General features: G+C 37.9%; 1 protein-coding gene across 1 annotated transcript in view; it reads left to right on the top strand.

The window, feature by feature from the left end:
• The window catches only part of cntnap4 (contactin associated protein family member 4), a 156,262-nt gene that overhangs the window by 68,103 nt on the left and 67,001 nt on the right, over window positions 1-21,158 (top strand). Inside the window, exons 4-6 of the mRNA XM_031890976.1 lie at window positions 11,542-11,689; window positions 15,306-15,509; window positions 20,825-21,009. Coding sequence (XP_031746836.1) covers window positions 11,542-11,689; window positions 15,306-15,509; window positions 20,825-21,009 — 537 coding nt within the window. The remainder of the gene's footprint in view (window positions 1-11,541; window positions 11,690-15,305; window positions 15,510-20,824; window positions 21,010-21,158) is intronic.

The raw sequence follows: 21,158 nt of genomic DNA, 5'->3' as shown, positions 1-21,158 counted from the left end.
AGTCAGGTTCATTCAGGCCCGGATTTGTGGAGAGGCCACAAAGGCCCGGGCCTAGGGCGGCAGAAGTTTAGGGGCGGCATGCCGCCCCGCCGCAAGAACATTTTTTAATTTTGCTCCCATACGGAGCAGTCGGGACCTCTCCCCACTGCTCCGTATGGGAGTTAAAAAGAGCGTTCGCGCATGCGCAATGGGGAGCTGGCGCATGCGCAATGGGGAGCTGGCGCTTTGCGCATGGGGGACTCCCACAGGGGCGGCCTCTGGGCGCACCGGAGAGAAATCCGGCCCTGGGTTCATTAGGTAGTAAACACTTGCTCATGTATCTTGCACTGTACATATATAGATACCTATCTGCAGAAATAGTTTCAATAATAGCTACATGTCATTGTCACTCAAGGTCCTAATTTTGTGAATAAGCAATTTGAAGAAATCCCCTATAATTAGGGCTAATAGTTGTGGGGGAGGATGTATGCAGCAGCATTGTACTTATTTTTTAGATTTGCATTTCATAGCTACCTTAAAATAAGGGCAGCAATGAAGTGACAACTTATAAATAGTACAAACACAATATATTTACATTTTTGTTTAAGGCACACCACTATCAATATACAGCAGATCAATCTAAATGTACATATGCTGTTCACTGAGGCAATGTGAAGTAGTTTCCATAAAACAAAAACTGGTTGACATCAGAGTCATAGAAATCTGTATGCACCACGTGTTGAATTCTGTTTATATTCATCTGTTTCTTTAAATAAAAAACATTACAGCCATGTGTCGCCAGGCTTTGCCGTGTAAAAACGGCGTAATTTTTTTATGCGTTTTTCTTCCACCGGAACTTATGGAAAATAACAGCGTAATATTCGGCGTTCAGGTGGCGATCTTTTCCATTACACAGCTTTTTACTCCATTTTTTTGCCAAATTAGTTTTACACAGCATAAAAAATACGCCCCTAAGAGGTTTATTTATCATGCTGTGTAAAAAGTAGAGTGAAACATTACTGGAGATGTTGCTCATAGCAGCCAATTAGATGCTTTGCTTTGTTTTTTTAACTGTTGAAATTGAATTGCTGATAACCGGTGATGCTTCACTCCACTTTTTACAAAGCATGATAAATATACCCCATAGGCAGCAGAGCCTGTAAAGGAGAATACTCCCAGCTATCTCTCCTTTTTGGAGCAAACAGTACAACATGTAAATAAGAAAATCTGTTTCATGGGTCTCTGAAATAAGGAATGTAGTGTTTAAAGTTATAGAGATTGTTGACCCTATAGGTCCCTACAATAAGCAAGCATGAGAAGGAGTCCCAGACACCTCATGGCTCAATATTTGTGAGCATGCCTGTATTACCTGTTCTCAGTATGACCTGGGTTGGGGGCAGTATATCAGTAAATATTGCCCTTAACACCCTTCTCCTGAGCTACCAATTTGTGATGGTCTGTGCCCTTCCTCAGAAATCACCTGACAGGAAACACTGCAGCTCTAGCTGCATCAGGAAAGAGTGTAGCAGTAAAAGACAGCTCTGTCATCCATTGTCTGATATAACCTAGCATGTAAGTGTGTCCTTGCTTTTTATGTGAATACAATTCCTCATATGACTGATGATAGGTTTTAGTGCCTAAAATGGCATATATGAAACAGTATATTACATATGCATAATTATATGTGATCTATATATAGAGAGAAACCTATAATGGTCATGGCTATAGTTTCTCTTTAAGGGACATGTAAACCCCTCACACAGAAACAGCCTCTTAGAAAATCTTTCGCTCATCACTACTACAGAGCATGCTCAGTTCTTCTCAACTCAGGTTACCAAACATGCCCCCTCCAGTCTAGCAGTCAATGAGATGGCAATTATGGTTTCCATAGAAACAGACAGCAGAGTTTCTATTTTTTTTCTTTTAAGCTCCTGTCCTGATCACAGCTTAACAACTGCAGTGCTCAATCAAAGGAGAACTTTTTATCACTAAGTAAGTTCTGCCTGTGTAAGCCTGCATTTTTCATTGCATGAACTTTACAGCACACATGTGATGTTTGCAGATGTAAACGCCGCTGATGATATCAGTAGGGATGTAGCGAACATCGCCAAAAATGTTCGCGGACCCGTTCGCGGATATTCGCGAACTTTGCGAACCCCATAGACTTCAATGGGAAGGCGAACTTTAAAACCTAGAAAAGCCATTTCTGGACAGAAAACTGATTTTAAAGTTGTTTAAAGGGTGCCACGACCTGGACAGTGGCATGCAGGAGGGGGATCAAGCAAAAATTTATCTGAAAAATACTTTGTAAAAAAACCGCCAAAAAAAAACGCAAAAAAAAACCCGCCAAAAAATTAACGCCAAAAAAAAACACGCCAAAAAATAACGCCCCAAAAAAAACCGCAAGCTATTCCTATGTATACGCAAAGGCGAAAAACCGAAGCGAAAAAACGCGGCGGAAAAAACCGAGGCGAAAAAACGCGGCGCAAAAAAAAAACGTGGCGAACCCAAAATGGTGAACATCGCCAAAAGTTCGTGAATTTCCGCGTTCGCGAACACCCGATGTTCGCGCGAATTAGTTCGCCGGCGAACAGTTCGCTACATCTCTAGATATCAGAGGGAAAATAGCCACCAGGTGAAAGCTACTATTCCTTTTAGGAAAATGTGATGGTGCTGGCAAATGGAGATGATATATGCAGTACATATGATGGCATTTAGGTGGTGGAAATGAGCCCAACTTATATACAAGGTAGGAAAAGGTAGGCTTTACATGTCCTCTAATAAGGCTAAGTAGTTTCTGATAACTGTATTATATATATTTTATAGATGTTTGCCAATTGGTGACCAAGCATAAATAGAAAAAATGCATTTGGAAAGTAAACAACAGTATGAAGAGAATAACCAATGAAAATACTGGAGACCCCTGTTCTAAATAACCTGCAGTCTAATATACATGTATATGGGTATATTTATGTATGTTAAGACTTGATGTCAGTGTTTAAAGAGCTCTACATACAAGTTGACTCCAAAAAATAATGAAAAAAAAATATAATTTTTGCATAAACCTTCATACAATCAATGTTTAAAGGAGACATATCCTATAAAAATTATGAATGTACCAGTGAATTATACTTCTCTAGATATATAAGGATTGTGCTTAAAAAAAATTCCACCAAAACCCCACTAGCTCTGCCCATCTGTTCCACTTCCTGCTGGTTGAGTTCTCTGGATGTGCAGGGGACTGCACTGTAGGATAGGAACCAATCAGAAGCTAGGCTGACCAGATAAGGAACTGAAGCCTGTCTTTGCTTGTGTGAGTGCAGGGCTGTGATTGGCTCTCCCCCTCCTACTGTGCTTCTGGCAGGGTCTGTTAGGACACGCCTACCCTTCATTTCAAACACAGACAGAGAAGTGATAGGATCTATAGGGAGCTTTAATAAAGGGGCCATTTTTACAGTAAAACCAGCACCATATATATTATTCATAATTGCCTACAGGGTTAGGGTTTTTTCCCATTTATCCAATATGTCTCCTTTAAGTCAGCAGAGATTCTACACATGCTAAAAATTCTTTTTTTCCATAAACTGGATTTGCAGTCATTTAATGCAAATATTTGCAGCATTTTGTCAGTGTATTTTTTCTGTTATGCATTGTAAATTCGCTACTTAGGCACAAAGAAATTTGCCTTTGAAAGCAATTTGTTAGTCAAAAAAACATAAATTTTTCCTATTTGTGAAAGCATTTATGGTCCATTTCATAGAACCTCAGGAGAAAGGAGAAAGAATGAATCTAGTTCTGGATCAGAATGAAATAATTTATGTTCAAATCTCTGCAGGACCCACTGCAACAAATCACTTTTCTGATGGGATTATGTGGTAATACCAAGAAAAACATATAATGATAATATGGGGTAAAAAACAGATTAACCTTACACCCTACTTTACATATTATCCAATGGAGTTCTTAATTTCAGTAAAAGAATTAAGGGAGGTTAAGCACCGGCTAATGCCTTCAGCAGAAATTTGTCTGTGCACCGAAACGATTCCTGTGAGTATATCCTTGCTATGCCTTTAGAATATCATTTTCAGTCTGAGTCCATATAGAGAAAGAAATCAGATGTTAAAAGAGATTTTACATTTCAGACTGTGGAAAAAAGGCCACTCAGATGTATCCCAAGGGCCTAGCACATGTGATAGATTATCTTTCTTTAAATAAAAAAATAAGCAAACGAAGAAATACATTCTATGAAAAGTCTCAAGGGTATTACTGCTCTGTAACTTAATAATTCCACTGATCTCAGAATATCATATCCACCCAAAGGCAGACATTATACATGATTCATTTAGATTTCTTTTATTACTAGATTACATTTTATCATTATTTTTCTTTGCTCTCTGCCTATGTAAATAATTATCAACCAATGGAGAGCAGGCAAAAATCAAGCTCTGACACTTTTTTTTTTTTTCTTTTTTTGAAAGCAACTGTTTTAAAGGGGAAAGTATACCTGAAAAATAAAAAGTACAGTAATAGGAACACACTAATAACGGTGCATGATGCAGTTCGCCTGCTACCAATGCAACATTACCTCCTAGAACTTCAGCACAATGCCAGGGGCACAAAAATTATTGACATTTAGTAATGAGCGAAACCACTGAAAAATTTGCGAAATGCATTTGTCGCAGCTACTGCACAATTTTTTGTTTTACGCATACGTTTTTCTTACCCATTGTCTTTAATGTATTCACAGTATTTTCTTTTTCTGCAAACTTTTTGTAGTGGCACATTTTTGCCTCAGTTTGGCAAATCTTGGAATTTTCTGTCAATCCACGCCTGAAGAAAAAATGTGCTCATCTATAGTGATGATTCATTAACTGCGTGCAAATAGATGCAACTTGCAATTGTGAAGAAAGGGGTGCCACATGGATGTATACTACATGCTCTTCAATTGCATACCTCCCAACATTTTGAAAATGGAAAGAGGGACAAAACTAAATGCAGGCAATTTCTTGACCACGCCCATTTTTTGTGACCACACCCCCAAAATACCACTCCCTTTTCACTAAATTTGGCAGGTTATTTAAAGTTTGAACATATTTCTGGGGGTTTTGGGGTCCTATTTTATGTGTCATTACAGTTTTGCTGGAAAAGGTGAAATTGCCCTTTGAGCTGCATGTCTCAGGAGACCTGTTTAGCTTATTAGTTACAATTGTATCTCAGTGCAGGGGGGGGCGTTTTATCTTTCTGGGCTCTCTGCCAAAAGGCCACTTATTTAATTAAAAGCAAGAAACAATGGGCCCGATTCACTAAAGTCCGAAATAAGGAGTGCTATTTATAGCATGCGTTAAAAATCTTATCACTTCTTATTTTTCGCTCAATTCACTAAAAGGACACTTGTCATAATTAAGAAGCGATGTTCTTGGCGTTATTTATCTTGCAACGACATATTTTCAAGCAACGTGCTGCGTAATATGTTGTGCGCTGCGTAATATATTGCTTGAAAATATGTCGTCGCAAGATAAATAACGCCAAGAACATCGCTTCTTAATTATGACAAGTGTCCTTTTAGTGAATCGAGCGAAAAATAAGAAGTGATAAGATTTTTAACGCATGCTATAAATAGCACTCCTTATTTCGGACTTTAGTGAATCGGGACCAATGTGTCTAAGTGCAGGTGATGCTCATTAAAATTTCTGTGCTCTCTGCCAAAAGCTACATTTAATTAAATTTGTATCTTTTTAGCTTCAGTGCAGGTGATCAAAGGGAAATGAGGGACTTTTCAGTAAGAATCCAGTTGAGCTGTCAAGCGAGGGACTGTCCCGTGAAAATCGGGACATTTGGGAGGTATGCAATTGTCTGTGGTTCAACTGGTACAGGTGTAATTCCCACCTGGGAAAGGCAGGCATTAGGAACAGAGCTCTCTTGTCACAGAGCACATTGCACCTTGTACCTCATGCACAGCTGACAGACTGATGCATGCCACTATTGATAAATGCAAATAGGAATAGCATATGACATTTTAATGGACTTAATTATGCACCTAATCATTATGTAAAATGTATTTTTTTTTTTTATTGAGCTATGTGGGGTGAAACTAGCTTCTGTTTCCAACTTCTTGTTTCTTTTAAGCCTACGGGCACACCAGCCTGACTCTCACAAATAAACATAATGCATAATGCACTCCTGCTTGTCTTTAAGTGGTAAAGGAAAAGGATTTTAATTTCTGTGTATACTAAAGCTGGCCATACATGCACCGATGATATCGGCGGATCGACAAGACGACCAATATCGCAAAGGCTGCGAATACTGGTCGTCTCGTCGATCTGCTGGGTTAAAAGATTTTGATTGCGTGCCATTGAAGCCACCTGAACAGAATCTGTGTTCAGGGCTGAATCGGCGGGTGCAGGTACAATTTCTATTGTTTCTACCTCACATCTGACGATTCAGCCCTGAAAGTCAAACGATGGTCCGATGATCGCAGGAAAGATCAGATTTTCTACATGTATGGCCACCATTACACAACTAATAACAGGGAGGTTATAACGTAAAAAAAAAAAAAAATAACCATTAGTGCTTTATAAATTGAATATGTATTTTTCAAAAAAGACGGAATGCATTTTCAGCATGCTGTACATTTCATTTATTTTGCTTTCAGGTCGATATAGGTGTTTACTGCTCTATTTATTTTTTACTGGAAATGTAAAATAGTTTTGTATGATAGAACTGCTCTGTGCAAGGTGCATTACCTTGTGTAACACTAATTTATACCATTTTTTTTACACCAGCTCAAACCTGATGTCAATGAGAAAAATTCAGGCTGCAAGATAATTCTGGTACTAAACGTAATGTGTAAAACAGCTTAGCTTAGCACTTGCTTTTATGTTGCAGTTATCAATGTATCTTTCTAAGCCAGAATTTTACAGCTAAAAAAATCATTAAAGGAGAAAGAAAGGTAAAAACTAAGTAAGCTTTATCAGAAAGGTCTATGTAAACACAGCCATAAGCACTCAAAGAAATGCTGCACTGACTTATCTGTCAAAAGATTTCTTGTGTCTGTAATTCATGTGCCACAGACACGCAGCTCTCTGCTCTCTCCTGCTCCCCCTCTCTCTCAAGAATGCTAAAAACTCACTCCCCCCCCCCCTTAGGAATGTGTATCTGAGCCAATCAGCAGGGAGCTGACTCATAGGGGCACATTTACTAATCCACGAATCCGAATAGGAAAAAATCGGATTGGAAACGAGCATTCTGCGACTTTTTGTATTTTTGTCACGACTTTTTAGTCGCCGTTACAACTTTTTTGCGAATTGTCGCGACTTTTTCGTATTGAACACTCAAAAACGGCGTACAAACCTTTGCGACTTTGTATGATTTTGGAAGCCTCCCATAGGGCTCAATGGCACTCTGCAGCTCCAACCTGGCCCAAGGAAAGTCTCCCATAGGGCTCAATGGCACTCTGCAGCTCCAACCCAGCCCAAGGAAAGCCTCCCATAGGGCTCAATGGCACTCTGCAGCTCCAACCTGGCCCAAGGAAAGTCTCCCATAGGGCTCAATGGCACTCTGCAGCTCCAACCCGGCCCAAGGAAAGTCTCCCATAGGGCTCAATGGCACTCTGCAGCTCCAACCCGGCCCAAGGAAAGTCTCCCATAGGGCTCAATGGCACTCTGCAGCTCCAACCCGGCCCAAGGAAAGTCTCCCATAGGGCTCAATGGCACTCTGCAGCTCCAACCTGGCCCAAGGAAAGTCTCCTATAGGGCTCAATGGCACTCTGCAGCTCCAACCTGGCCCAAGAAAAGTCTCCCATAGGGCTCAATGGCACTCTGCAGTTCCAACCTGGCCCAAGGAAAGTCTCCCATAGGGCTCAATGGCACTCTGCAGCTCCAACCCGGCCCAAGGAAAGTCTCCCATAGGACTCAATGGTGCTCTGCAGCTCCAACCTGGCCCAAGGAAAGTCACAATACTGAAGCTTGAATGAATCCAAAACGTTCATACTCGGCGCGACAGTATGATTATTTTGCGACGGCGCCGAAAAAGTCGCGACAATATGTGAAAAAATCGTGACGGCGACAAAAAAGTCGCCACAATTCGCGAAAAAGTCGCAACGGCGGCGAAAAAATCGCAAAAAAACTATCATAACGAAAAAAACTCATTCGCCCGCTTTTCGGACGTTTGTGGATTAGTAAATGTGCCCCATAGTCTAACTAACTGAGCATGTTCACTTGGTCTCGGTCTCGTTGCAGGAATGAGGCATTATGGGAACTTTCTTTACACAGCTCAGCATTTTTTCTTCCTGTTTGGCTTCTGATCATCTGAACAGGTGAAATATGGGGAGACTTAAGGGCACTATTGAGAGAACTGAAGGTATGCCTGCAGCTTGAGATTAACTCTTTATTAGTATTTCCTTCTCCTTTAAACATCTTAACATGCCAGGATTCTTATTCAATGTTAATATGTTGTTGTAATGAAACAACAAATTCTTTTAAGCACCTTCATTAATATGACTTGTGTGTGTATTATGCACATAACACCTTCGGACAAATGTCCAAATTTTCACATCCCCTGTCAGTAAAAACATATTTATAAATCATCTTTATTTTTTAAAATTAACTATTTTCAAGATATATACCTACTAAGCTGTATATCACATAAATGTAATGTTTCTCTGTTCTCCGCTTAGGCAGGGGTTCTCCGACACCCCTACCTGTGTGATGTGCAGAAAACCGAAGGAGGAAGTTCAGGACTGAAGCTCTGCACATGCCTTTCTTCTCCTGCTTTATTTGCATTTCATTGATCCAATTGGCTGTCAAGATACAGTATATAAGAGAACTATACAATAAGTTATTTTCACTTTTTTCAACAGTTGATGATTTCAGTGAATGTAAGAGCATCTATTCAGATTAAAAAAAGAGGTTCAATTATAAGAAGCCAAAAGGGTTTTTTTTACAGTGAGAACTGTCAGTTGTGGAATTCTCTTGCCGAGGCAGTTGTACTTGCTGATACATTAGATTGTTTCAAGAAAAGCTCACTGAAATTAATTATTAGTTCATAGTCATATAAGGACTGGTCCGAATGCCATTTTGAGTGATACAATTAGAAGGGTTTTTTTTTTGCTTTACTCTGAATCATCCAGTACCGCAACTCCCTATACGCAGAGTACGCACTCTGCGTAGGGCACCAACTCCCAGGGGGGCACCCAGACAGTACTGTACGCAGAGTGTGCACTTTGCACAACAACATACTAAATCTTCGCCAGCGCCAGCAGCTCCTTCTCTCTTATGCTGCGGCAACAGGCCATTTTATAAGATTGCAACGAGGCGCAACCTTATAGTAGTGCCTGTTGCCGCGGCATAAGAGAGAAGGAGGCGCAGACGATCACTGGTATGTTGGGGGTACTTTCTGTGGGGGCAATTGGGGGCACTGTGCGGGCTGGCTACTGTCTATGGGGGGTACTGTGTATGAGGCAATTGGGGGGACTGTTTTTGGGGGGACTGTTTATGGGGCAATTGGGGGTACTTTGTATGGGGGCACTGTGTGTGGGGGCTACTGTCTATGGGGGGTACTGTGTATGAGGCAATTGGGTGCACTTTGTGTGGGGGCTAATGTCTATGGGGGGTACTGTGTATGAGGCAATTGGGGGCACTTTGTGTGGGGGCTACTGTCTATGGGGGGCACTGTGTATGAGGCTATTGGGGGCACTTTGTGTGGGGGCTACTGTCTATGGGGGGTACTGTTTATAGGGGCAATTGGGGGCATTGTTTATGGGGGCATTTGGGGGCACTGTGTATGGGGGCTACTATCTATGCGGGGTACTGTGTATGAGGCAATTGGGGGCACTGTGTGTGGGAGCTACTGTCTATGGAGGGTACTGTTTATGGGGGAAATTGGGGGTACTTTCTATGGGGGCACTCTGTGTGGGGTCTACTGTCTATGGGGGGTACTGTGTATGAGGCAATTGGGGGCACTTTGTGTGGGGGCTACTGTCTATGGGGGGGTACTGTTTATGGGGGCAATTGGTTCTATTTTGGCCCCTATAGTAGGTGTTTTTTTTTATTATTTTATTTTTACGTCCGTAATATTTGGGGGAGGGGGCACAAAAGTAAATTTCTGCTTAGGGCACCCATTTGGCCAGCAGCGGCCCTGGAATCATCTGGCAGGTATGCAGGCTCTTTTAAAAAACAAACAAACTTGGTTATAATTCTTTATTTTTTAATCTCATCATCTACTATGTTTGGGGCAATTAGTGATTTTAAGTCTGGCAGCTTTTTTAATTGAATCGAGCCCTTGATTTATGTTACTCTTATCTCACAGTTCATAAGACATAAGGGAGACTCTTTAGCTTTGCCTCTGAGGTCAAATTGCGCAATTTATAAGGAAGCAATATCTCAAGGGATAGAACAGTAGATTTACTGAACTGAAAATGAATAGTGTGTCATGTGTCAATAATTCGTGCTCATCGGTATGCTTTATCACTGTTCTGGCAATTTCTATGCATTCCTGTTCCATCCACACTCCACTGACTTACCTAATAACTACTCAACTGTATAGTATGCATTTCATATTAACTTGCTGTAGCCTGGTTCACTGAATTTGGAATGGCCTTAGGTGTGAAGATTATCAGTCTTTTATAATGCATAACTGTAATTCTGAATTCTTTTATTAACGACTTATACCCTGGTTCAGTTTAAATGTGTTTGTCCCTAGGTGGGAAGATTATTAGCCATATGCAATGTTTAAATTAGATTCTGAATAAATTTATTTACTAAATGTTAATGTACTGCGTCGGTCTTTCACATGCCAGTTCAAGTAGAATACCAGAATTTCTGTACAAATGAATGCTTTTCAAAGAAAACATCTATCATCTATGTAAAAGCTGAAATATGCCATTTTAAATTCTTAACAGCTATTACAACACAGATTTAATTAAATAATTTAGGACAAGGAAAGGTGTAATTAAATAGTAGATCATTCACAAGGGTACTTTAAAAACCTTTCTTGTAACTCTCTATAGAACCCCTGATGCTGCAATAAGTCCATATCACTTTGGCTCCCTTACATGTAGTATGATATCGGTTAAATTCCTGTTCTGAGCAAGAACACATGCAGAGCAGTCATGAAAAGTCCTCCACATGCTTCTGGCATGATTTTTTTAATCCTAGCCTTTTTAAAATGGCAAGTAATTTATGGCCTGTAGAGATGTATAATAATAATAATAATGAGGTTCTGGTGGTGAAATTCTAGAAAGGACAAAGTGAATCAAAAAAATAATGCAGTCTTCTAGGAGAGGGTCTTAAGACTTACAAAATAGGCTGTAATATTTTTTAGATACCTTCTTCTCTCGTTAAAATAAAGTGGCCACATGAATGTAAAAGAATACTTGAAAAAAGTTTGTATCTTTTTTTACTTTTTTTTTATACAAATGGTATTACATTTATTTTTAATTCTGTATTATAACACAGATCAATAACATTTGAATGCATGAAGGTAACCCATTTGATTTGTATATTACTGAAAATGCTTTGAAAAGGGTTATTCTTTAATCTTAATATATATTTATCTCTTTGCCAGGAATTTATCGGGAATACAAATGCAGACAGTGTTGTGCACCATAAACTTCAGAATCATATTATCGCAAGATTCTTACGCATTGCACCTGTAAACTGGAATTCCTATGGAAGGATTGGAATGAGAGTAGAAATGTATGGTTGTGCTTACAGTAAGTATTTATTTTCAGTGGCAAGCTACTTACATATCTGTAAGTAAGAGCAAACCCTTGCTTTTGTAGGTTTTATTTTGTCTTTCATAAAAGCAAGTTGGCAACCTGCTAGACAGATCTTCCAGCTTTTCCTGGAGACCCTTAGTAGCTGAAGATTAAACTCCTCTCTCCATTGGTCAACTCTACAAAATTGATCATAAATGTTTTAATTTATATTAATGGGCAGAATCTGTGTATATAAACTTTTGCTCAGCATAAATTGAAATGATTTAAAAATGTTTTGTCTTTTTTAAATGAAATTTTTTTTTTATATACTATAAAATAGGAAAATAGTTTTGTTATTCCCTGTTATTCACTTCTTTCTCACTGGTAATAAGAAGTGAGAAAATATACAAAAATCTCGGCCTGCAGTTAGAAATATGCTGTATTTATGTTAAGCATTGTGCCATTATTATATACAACTTTAGACCTAGCATAATGTATTAAAGTCAAATGGACATACAGTATTTTAGTTGCAAAAAAGTTTTAGGCTTAAAAGCAGTGTAAAATGTTTTTTAAATACAGCACACTAAATTGCAGATTTTTCAGGCTAACCTCACCTACCTATATGCCTAAAATAATTGCCCAAATTATATGTGATTTTATTACTGTAACATTACAGTATTAGTAAAATACAGCATCAGAGAAAAAAAATTCACCTGGTTTTACTGCTAAAAGATGCCCATTGATTTTCATGCGTTTTGCAAATTTTCACCATTTTACAAACTTTCAGTGAAGGAAAGCAGGACAGATTCGCCTATCACTATACAGTATAAATGTTTGCTGTCTTTTTTTCCACAGCTTTATTAATATGCTCATAAAAGTGGTCTTTATTTTGTTCAGAATTGACTGTAATATAAATGTAAGCAGTCTTTAATTGGAGTGGCTTGGCTTCACAAGCCCTGGATGTTTTGGCATGAGGTTTTTTAAATAATTTATAATAAATACTAAGATTCCATCTGTCTTGACCATTTGTTCAGTGGACTGAATTAAATGGTTGCTCTATTTCTGATATTGGCGAACTCAGAAGATATAATATGCTTCATACATGTGAGCTGTGGGATATTGCAATAATTAACTTAATAACTGCAAAATGATAGGTTTTTCTAGGTATGGCCACATTATAATGCTTTCAGACAATTCACGAGTAAATAAAAATGAATCACCAGTGGAATCTTGGTACCTATGCCCCAAACCTTCAGCTTGCGGAAAATGGAAATGTGACTAGGGTAAGCACTTGCTAAACCCCAAAAATAGGCCACTATTACATACTTAGTGATTTTTATTTCATATTATTTTTATTTTCATGTCTTTGTGCCAAGATCTTTAAATTATGAAAAATTCTATATAAGAGTAAAATAATAATAATAATAATAATAATAATAATAATAATAATAATAATAATAATAATAATAATAATATTTCAGTATATCCCAGTTAGTTATACCTATTTTATTGTTATTAGAAAATGATGACCTTGACATCCTGCACATGTTTTCCTATGTAGACATTCACAACTCTCTTATGACTATGTAAGATTGAGTACATGTTGACAATATTCACAAAGGTACCTTTACCAATGTGTGGCAAGCATCAAAGAACCTTGCTTAGCATGAGTTTGTGGATGCACTTACATGTAACATGTCACATGTAGCAAATGTTATTTTGGGTAATTTTGGGGAAAAATTCTGCATTTTGGTTAAAGAAATAGGAATTTGCAAGTTTCTCAGTAGCTGAAATTCTCACATGTATAATCCAAATGCTTTTTATCTATCTATCTATCTATCTATCTATCTATCTATCTATCTATCCATCCATCTATGTATCTATCAGTTAGTTATATATCTGTAACAATATATACAAATAGATTGACCACCAAACCTCCTTGAAGCACATACATTTCAACCTATAGATGTCCTTGCTGTCCCTGATAGCACTGCAAATGATGTATGTGTTGGTATTGTTCACCTTCCTGTAATTTTTCAGGATATTAGTAGTCATTGAGGACTTCTGTGACAAAGGGCAAAAGTCTGAAGGCCAGGTATTTTTATAGGGGATAAAGAAGTTAGAGGAGATTTTAGATATCATTATGACATTTTTTGGAACGGTATTTTACCTTGTACTTCTATCATTGTCAGCTATGCTGCTGATGCATCACTGATATAGCTATGCTGCCTTGTAAATTATTTTTTGTTTGTGTAATAATAATAACTCCAACAGTCCTCTGGGAAATCATTCAAAATAGAGCAGCCTGGGTAACTAGGATCTACTGTCATACCATCCAATATGACCTACTGCTTAGGGGCATATATATACAAGCAACTAATCCTATAAAAGACAGTCAGATTTTCCTCCCACTTATTTAATATAATAATGATCAATGTCCCCTTTTAACTACACTAACTTGCACATTTCCATTGTTGCATCAGTTTGAGATTTACCACGTAATGAGTGGATCTCATATTTTTCAGGTTATAGTTACTGCCTTTGTATCACTTGTGAATGAATTTAGCTTAAACAGTTCAAATTCATGCAATTTTAAAATATTTCCCACATTTCTTTTTCCTTTAATCAACACGTTTCTACCAAACTGTTCCAGTTCTTATAGCTCTTTATTATAGATAATTTAGAACACTGGCCACCATATTGAAAGTGTGGACTAAATACTGGTCTTAACAAAGAGAGGATTGTTTTTTTCCCTTACATTGATCACTAAGGGGCACATTTACTAACCCACGAACGGGCCGAATGCGTCCGATTGCGTTTTTTTCATAATGATCGGTAATTTTGCGATTTTTTTCGGCGTCTTTACGATTTTTGCGTAAAAACGCGAGTTTTTCGGCGTCTTTACGAAAGTTGCGCAAAGTCGCGATTTTTTCGTAGCGTTAACACTTGCGCGCAAAGTCGCGCCTTTTTCGTAGCGTTAAAACTTAAAAGGCGCGACGTTTCGCGCAAGTTTTAACGCTACGAAAAAATCGCGACTTTGCGCAACTTACGTAATGACGCCGAAAAACTCGCGTTTTTACGCAAAAATCGTAAAGACGCCGAAAAACTCGCATTTTTACGCAAAAATCGTAAAGACGCCGAAAAAATCGCAAAAAATACGAAAAAGTCGCAAAATGTTGGTTTCCAATCGGAATTTTTCCAATTCGGATTCGAAATCGTGTCTTAGTAAATCAGCCCCTTAGATGAAAGGTTTTTTTTAAAAACAAAACAAAACACTTTCTCCTAAAAAAAAATAAAAAAAAGCCCTAAATTTTGCAATTAAGTTCTGCTAGTATTTCTACATTATACTGAAAAAGAAAAATGACACTGAACAATGTTATAGTAGGAGGCGATGCATGCCTTTTTATAATAAGCTCATCTAAAATACCTTTCTTGGCAATTATTCTGAAAATTTGAAACATGCAAATTTATGGAGGTTGGGTACACGCAAGAGATTATAACCTTCACTCAGTGGTTATTTCTTATCATTTCTTATATCATATTCTCAGAACCTCACTGATGCACTGACCAGTACACCAGATTTATTCAACTGAAACTTAATTTTGAAATTTTATTCTTTCTGTCTCCACAGGATCAGATATGGTTTATCTTGATGGTAAAAGCTCCATCTTGTACCGATTTCAGCAGAAATTAATGAGTACTGTGAAAGATGTAATTTCTCTCAAATTTAAGACAATGCAAAGTGATGGAGTGTTGCTTCATGGGGATGGACAAAATGGAGATCATATTACACTACAGCTTATTAAAGGACAACTTTCCTTAATTATTAATTTAGGTAAAATTTCTGCAATATACTTTTCAAACTTTATGTAAAAATGTAATTTTTTGCAATAGTTAAGTATTTAATTACTAAAAATGGATATTTGTTTGAGCAAAAAAGGTACCTTCTGTATTATTTTGCTAACCACACTCATACAGTACCTGCACAAGCAAATACAGGTCAGACTCTCAGGCGGCCGGTCGGGCAGGGGGCAATGCGGGGCCCTGCCCGGTGGGCCCAGCACCCCCTAGTTCGAACCTGAATACATACACTCTATGCAGCACACACACAAATTATTAAAATGCCATGTCTATCTAATATGAATTTACATACATGATCTAATCCTCGTAGTAAATGGATATTAGTCAGGGACAGCAAACCACCACATGCATACCAAAAATCATATAAATGGTATTTCTATGGCCAGCTTAAAGTTTTTGTTACACAGGGATAACCGTATCTAATAATTGTAGCTCACTAGAAGAGTACTGCTATTGTTGTGCATATAGAGATATTAGCTCATAGAAAACAATGAAATCAAGCAGAAACTATGACTTGGTATTTTTTCATAGTTTATTGTCCAAAACTCATGATTTTTTTCAAGCCAAAAAATTTGAGAAATTTCCAAAGTTTCAATGGTCATTCATTTCCATGAATCTTCTTTATTTTTCCCAAACAGGAAGTGTTCCAGTGGCATTTTAGGAGCATTGACAGAAATTGATTTATTGGAAAGCAATAATGTGTTTAAGTTTAACTTGAAACTGTGTGAAATAAAAAACAATGATGTGATTAACTTCCTCTTGACAATGTGTCAAGGACAGGCTGTCACTGACTATTCTATTTCTCTACTATTCTAAGCCTCCATAAGACGCAGTGGTTCTCGGCAGCTTAAACCTGGTGTTATTTTTCTCAGTCTAAAAAAGTCACATCCAAAAGTCAACATTCCGAAGTTTGTTCATTCCTCAAATTTTTCAAGAAATTTCTCAGAATTATATTTTTCAAGAAATAAAAGAAACAATTGTGTACTGAAAAATCTCGACGGAAAAAAAAATGAACTTTTCTCAGAAAACCTCAGTAAATGGGCCCCCAAGTGTTCTAATCTAAATGTATAAGGGGCCAAACAGAAACTCACTGATGCTTTATATGCCTGTAAATCCTTCTAGCATACATGAGGGCACCCATTGAGATTAGAAGAAACTAGTGATGGCTGAAATTATTTGCCATGCATGGATTTGCAGCGAATTTCTGCATTTCACCACTGCCAGATTTCTTTGTGATACCGGTGTCAAAATTAGCCGTGGAAAAATTTGCAGTGCGACAAAAAACTGTTGCCCATGTAAAGAAAAATGTGTGACAATTTTTCAGCGAAGCAAAAATGGGACAGATTCGCTCAACACTAGGCGGAAACAGTAGTGATGAGCAAATCTTTCCCATTTTACTTTGCCAGAAAATTTGTGAAGGCTTTGAAAAATTTTTTTTTACTTGACCGTGCCTTTTTTGATGCAACCGTGCCCTTTTTTAAAGTGCCCCCACCCTTTTTTTATGTGAACGCAATTTTTTTGCTGTGAAATTTTGCAGAAGTTTCCAAAACAATTCGCCAATGGTGAAATGCGAAATTTTGCAGTGAATCCATGCCTTCGCTCATCACTAGAAACCTGTTCTATCTTAAGGTGCAAAAAATCTTTTTTTATTTTTATTTTTACATTAGAGGGGAAGTTGTGGAATTCCTACCCTTAATCAGTTGCACTGGCAGGTACTTTGGATTGCTTCAAGAAAGGGTTGGATAACGTTTTAGTAAGTAACCAAAATACAGGGTTACTGAAATTAACTCTTATCGAGAGACTGGTCTGATTACCTTCTTGAAGTCAGGAAGGAATTTTTCCCCACTCTGAGGCAAATTGGTAGTTAGGGTTTCTGCCTAGCTCAGTTAGGCAGTTTCATATATGTTGAAATTGACTGGCATGTGCCTTTTTCCACCTAGATTACCTTGTTTTTACTATGTGGATAAGGTGAAACAAACAGGTCAAAATTGTTGATTTGACCCAACTATCTGTGATTTTCAGCAAAACCTGGTGGTTTAATGTAAAGGTTAAAACCCACAACTTTGGATCTGTAATACATATGATTTCATGAGGGATAGAATTAAATAGAAGGAACAGGCTAGTCCGCAATTTCTCAAACTTGGTTAATATTATTGCTGCAACATACGTAAATCATTAAAAAGATTCCTAATTAGAGGATGATATGCGTTGCTTTGAAAAAACAACAGTAGGCCAATTTTCCATCTTCATATTGTCTGATGTTAATAGCAGGAGAGCAGTTGAAGATTCAAAGTTGTTTGATTCAGTGTGGTAGATACATGTGTGGAATCCTTAAATATAAAAATTCTGGGTTTGATATCAATAGAAGCAAGATAATTGATGCCTTAGGGGTAATAAAATGTCTTACTAGGACTAAACCAACTACAACACTAAAAGGCAAGGTCAGTTTACTGTCTATCTGGCAGCTGATTGCTTTTTTATCTCTGCGGCTATTGATAGTGTGTGAATACTCTCTATACCTCTGAAAATTGATGCTGCTTGACTGTTCTGTACCATATCTTTGTAAGTTAATAGGGTATTACTGGGTTTTAATTCTGTGATGTTTGACAGTTTGCTATGATTATCTGTTTCTTTAGCAAACTGATGTTGTGTGACTGCTGTCTGTCTCTGGCAGTGACATTTGACTGCTTGCTTTTATGCCTGTTTTCCAATGACATTTGATAGTCTGCGATTGCTTTCCTGTATGTCTGACATCACCGTGATTTTTGACATAGGTATTTTGGTAAGAAAACAGCATATTTAGTTTATCTCTTTAGTGTAATGTCTTTGTAGTTAATCTCATCTGTGAATGCAGAAGATTAAATAAAATTAGATTAATAATTCTCCAGTTAAAATCAAAATTCATTTTTTTTTGGTTTCAAATTTTTTTGACATTAATAAACCACATAAAATACCACAATGGATCAATTTCTTATATGTATTAAGTACTAAAACAGTTACATTTCAGGTATCAGCAAAGCTGAAAATATTCAACTTCTCACAAAGAAAATGAATAAATATGATACTGGTAGTTCTGTTATGCATTTTCAACTGGTAATTCTCATACAAAACATTTATAGGAAGTATTTTAAGATATCTTTAAGATATGGGGGCCCATATATCTTATTCACTGTTATCTGTGAATTTCAATTTACTCATAGTAATGATAATTTATAGTTCATTTTTGTAGCGTAAGTATTTTTGTGCTCTAATAGTAGCAGCTATTAAAGATACCCAGATACCCTTATTCAGTTTGAGCCTGCCTCCCTACCTTAAATGCATATAAGAGCCTGACTGGACAAAATGCTAACTTGTGCTGAGCCATACAAACACAAGCTCAAATGACCCTGAAATGCACAGTAGTATCAGTTCAAAACTTTACACCTTGACTAACCCATTCTACTCTCAGCCATTTGTTCAGGAGAACAAACCCACAGGTATGAGGTACGCCACAGAGAATATACCACACATGCAAGTTTTCATTTATTCCAAAGTTTTAAAAACAACATTTCTTCTTTGACTAAAACATCAGTTAGACCACTTCAGAAAGATTTAGTATGAATGTGTACATCATATTAATAAAATATACAAAATAAATAAAAATCACATTTGTTAGATTTCATCTAATAGGAACAAAACAAAATGGGAATCATTATAGACAGAAAAAAATGTATTGTTAAGTCACCTATGACAGGTCTATCCACTTTATTTATGCTCTTAAAACCTAAAATTTTACTTCTGTTCAAGATGAGAAACTCCTTACTTAGCAGGGAAAGGATCTAACAAGCAAGAAAATGTGCTATGTTTTAAAGGCAACCTATGGAGAAAATGAAAAATTAATATAAACTTTTCATGGAAAAAATAAACTTTTGAAATATAAACAATTACAGTCTTTGTATAGGTTCTGAAGCAGGGCTGTCCAACTGGCCACGACCCGCCTCTGTGTGGTCCCCCACCTGTCTGACTGCTTTGATAGCTTACCTTTGTGTAAACTTTAAATGGTATCAGTACTGAGATTAACTAGCCCCCTGCATTGCTCACACCACAGATTCAGGCTGTAATCCCCCTGTATTGTTTAAACATGTAATTCCCTGTACTGTTCACACATTTTAATCTTTGCATTGTTCACCCCTGCATTGTTTACATTTTAGGCTCAGACTGTAAACCCCACATTGTTCATCTCTTCCACCTCAGACAGACTCAGTATGTACTGCCTGTCTTTTGCTGCCTGTGTGTATGGCACACACAGGCAGCATAGGGCAGACAGAGCTTGGCACACACTGACAGCATAGGGAAGACAGAGCATGGCACACACACAACATATTGCAGGCAGAGTATGGCACACACAGGCAGGTTAGGGCAGAAAGAGTATGACACACACATGCAGCACAGGGCAGGCAGAGTATGACACACACATGCAGCACAGGGCAGGCAGAGTATGACACACACAGGCAGCACAGGGCAGGCAGAGTATGACACACACAGGCAGCACAGGGCAGGCAGAGCATGGTACACACAACAGAATAGGGTAGGCAGAGTATGGCACACACAGGCAGCATAAGGCAGGCAGCATATGGCCCATACAACAGCGTAGGGCAGGCAGAGTATGGCACACACAGGCAGGGTAGGGCAAATAGATTATGGCACACACGGGCAGCATAGGGAAGGCAGAGTATGGCACACACAGGCATCATAGGGCAGGCAGAGCACTTCCTGTGTGTGCCATACTCTGCCTACCCTGGCAGTGGGAGGTGAACCTGGCAGGGGTTTGTTCTGGGAGTTTGTTAGCAGTTGGAAATTAAAATTAAATGGTCCCTAAGGTGTGTAACTATGTGTTAATATATATATAATAATCATTATCATCACAATTCTACAATGTGTTTACCCCTGCTGTTGCATTTTCTCATACCACTAAACAGTCATATCTTTGTTTTGATTGACTTCCTGGAATTAATGTGATGGAAGATAACTGCTGATTGCTATTGGTAACTGTGCTTGAGCAATTTAGCACCTATGTTAGTAAGCCAGTCTCAAAGCAAAAGCATTTAATATTTCAGTTTAAAGAGTTGCAGAACAGACAAGCAAATAAAAATGAAAACATCATAAAAACAATCAAGAGTTTGCCATCTTCAGGATACTAAGTTGCACTTCCACTTTAAAATATGTTTTATGGGATTAAATTGGGCCCGGTATTGTAGTGTTGATTGTAGCTGTTTTACTGATTTAATGGTTCATCTGTTCTCATTTAAGGAAATGCACAATTTCATCCTTCTACTCCTCATGTTAATGTGTCTCTGGGAAGCCTATTAGATGATCAGCAATGGCATTCGGTTATCATCGAGCGTTTTAGCAGACAAGTCAATTTTAGTGTTGACAGACATGTGCTTCATTTCTTCATGAAGGGCGACACATACCATTTGGACATTGATTATGAGGTGTGTATCTTTATGCTTCATCTTTCTGTATCAATCAAATACAGGCTCAGCGCACACAGACTCAGTTCCACTTTCATGTAATCTGCACAACCCTCAGGCTCAAAAAATATAGTTTACATAATTACATGGACCATTAGTCCAAAATGAAT

This window comes from Xenopus tropicalis, chromosome 1, assembly GCF_000004195.4.
Source record: "Xenopus tropicalis strain Nigerian chromosome 1, UCB_Xtro_10.0, whole genome shotgun sequence".
Taxonomy (NCBI): Eukaryota; Metazoa; Chordata; class Amphibia; order Anura; family Pipidae; genus Xenopus; species Xenopus tropicalis.
Note: the sequence above shows the minus strand (reverse complement) of the source record. Positions and strands in the feature narration are given on the sequence as shown.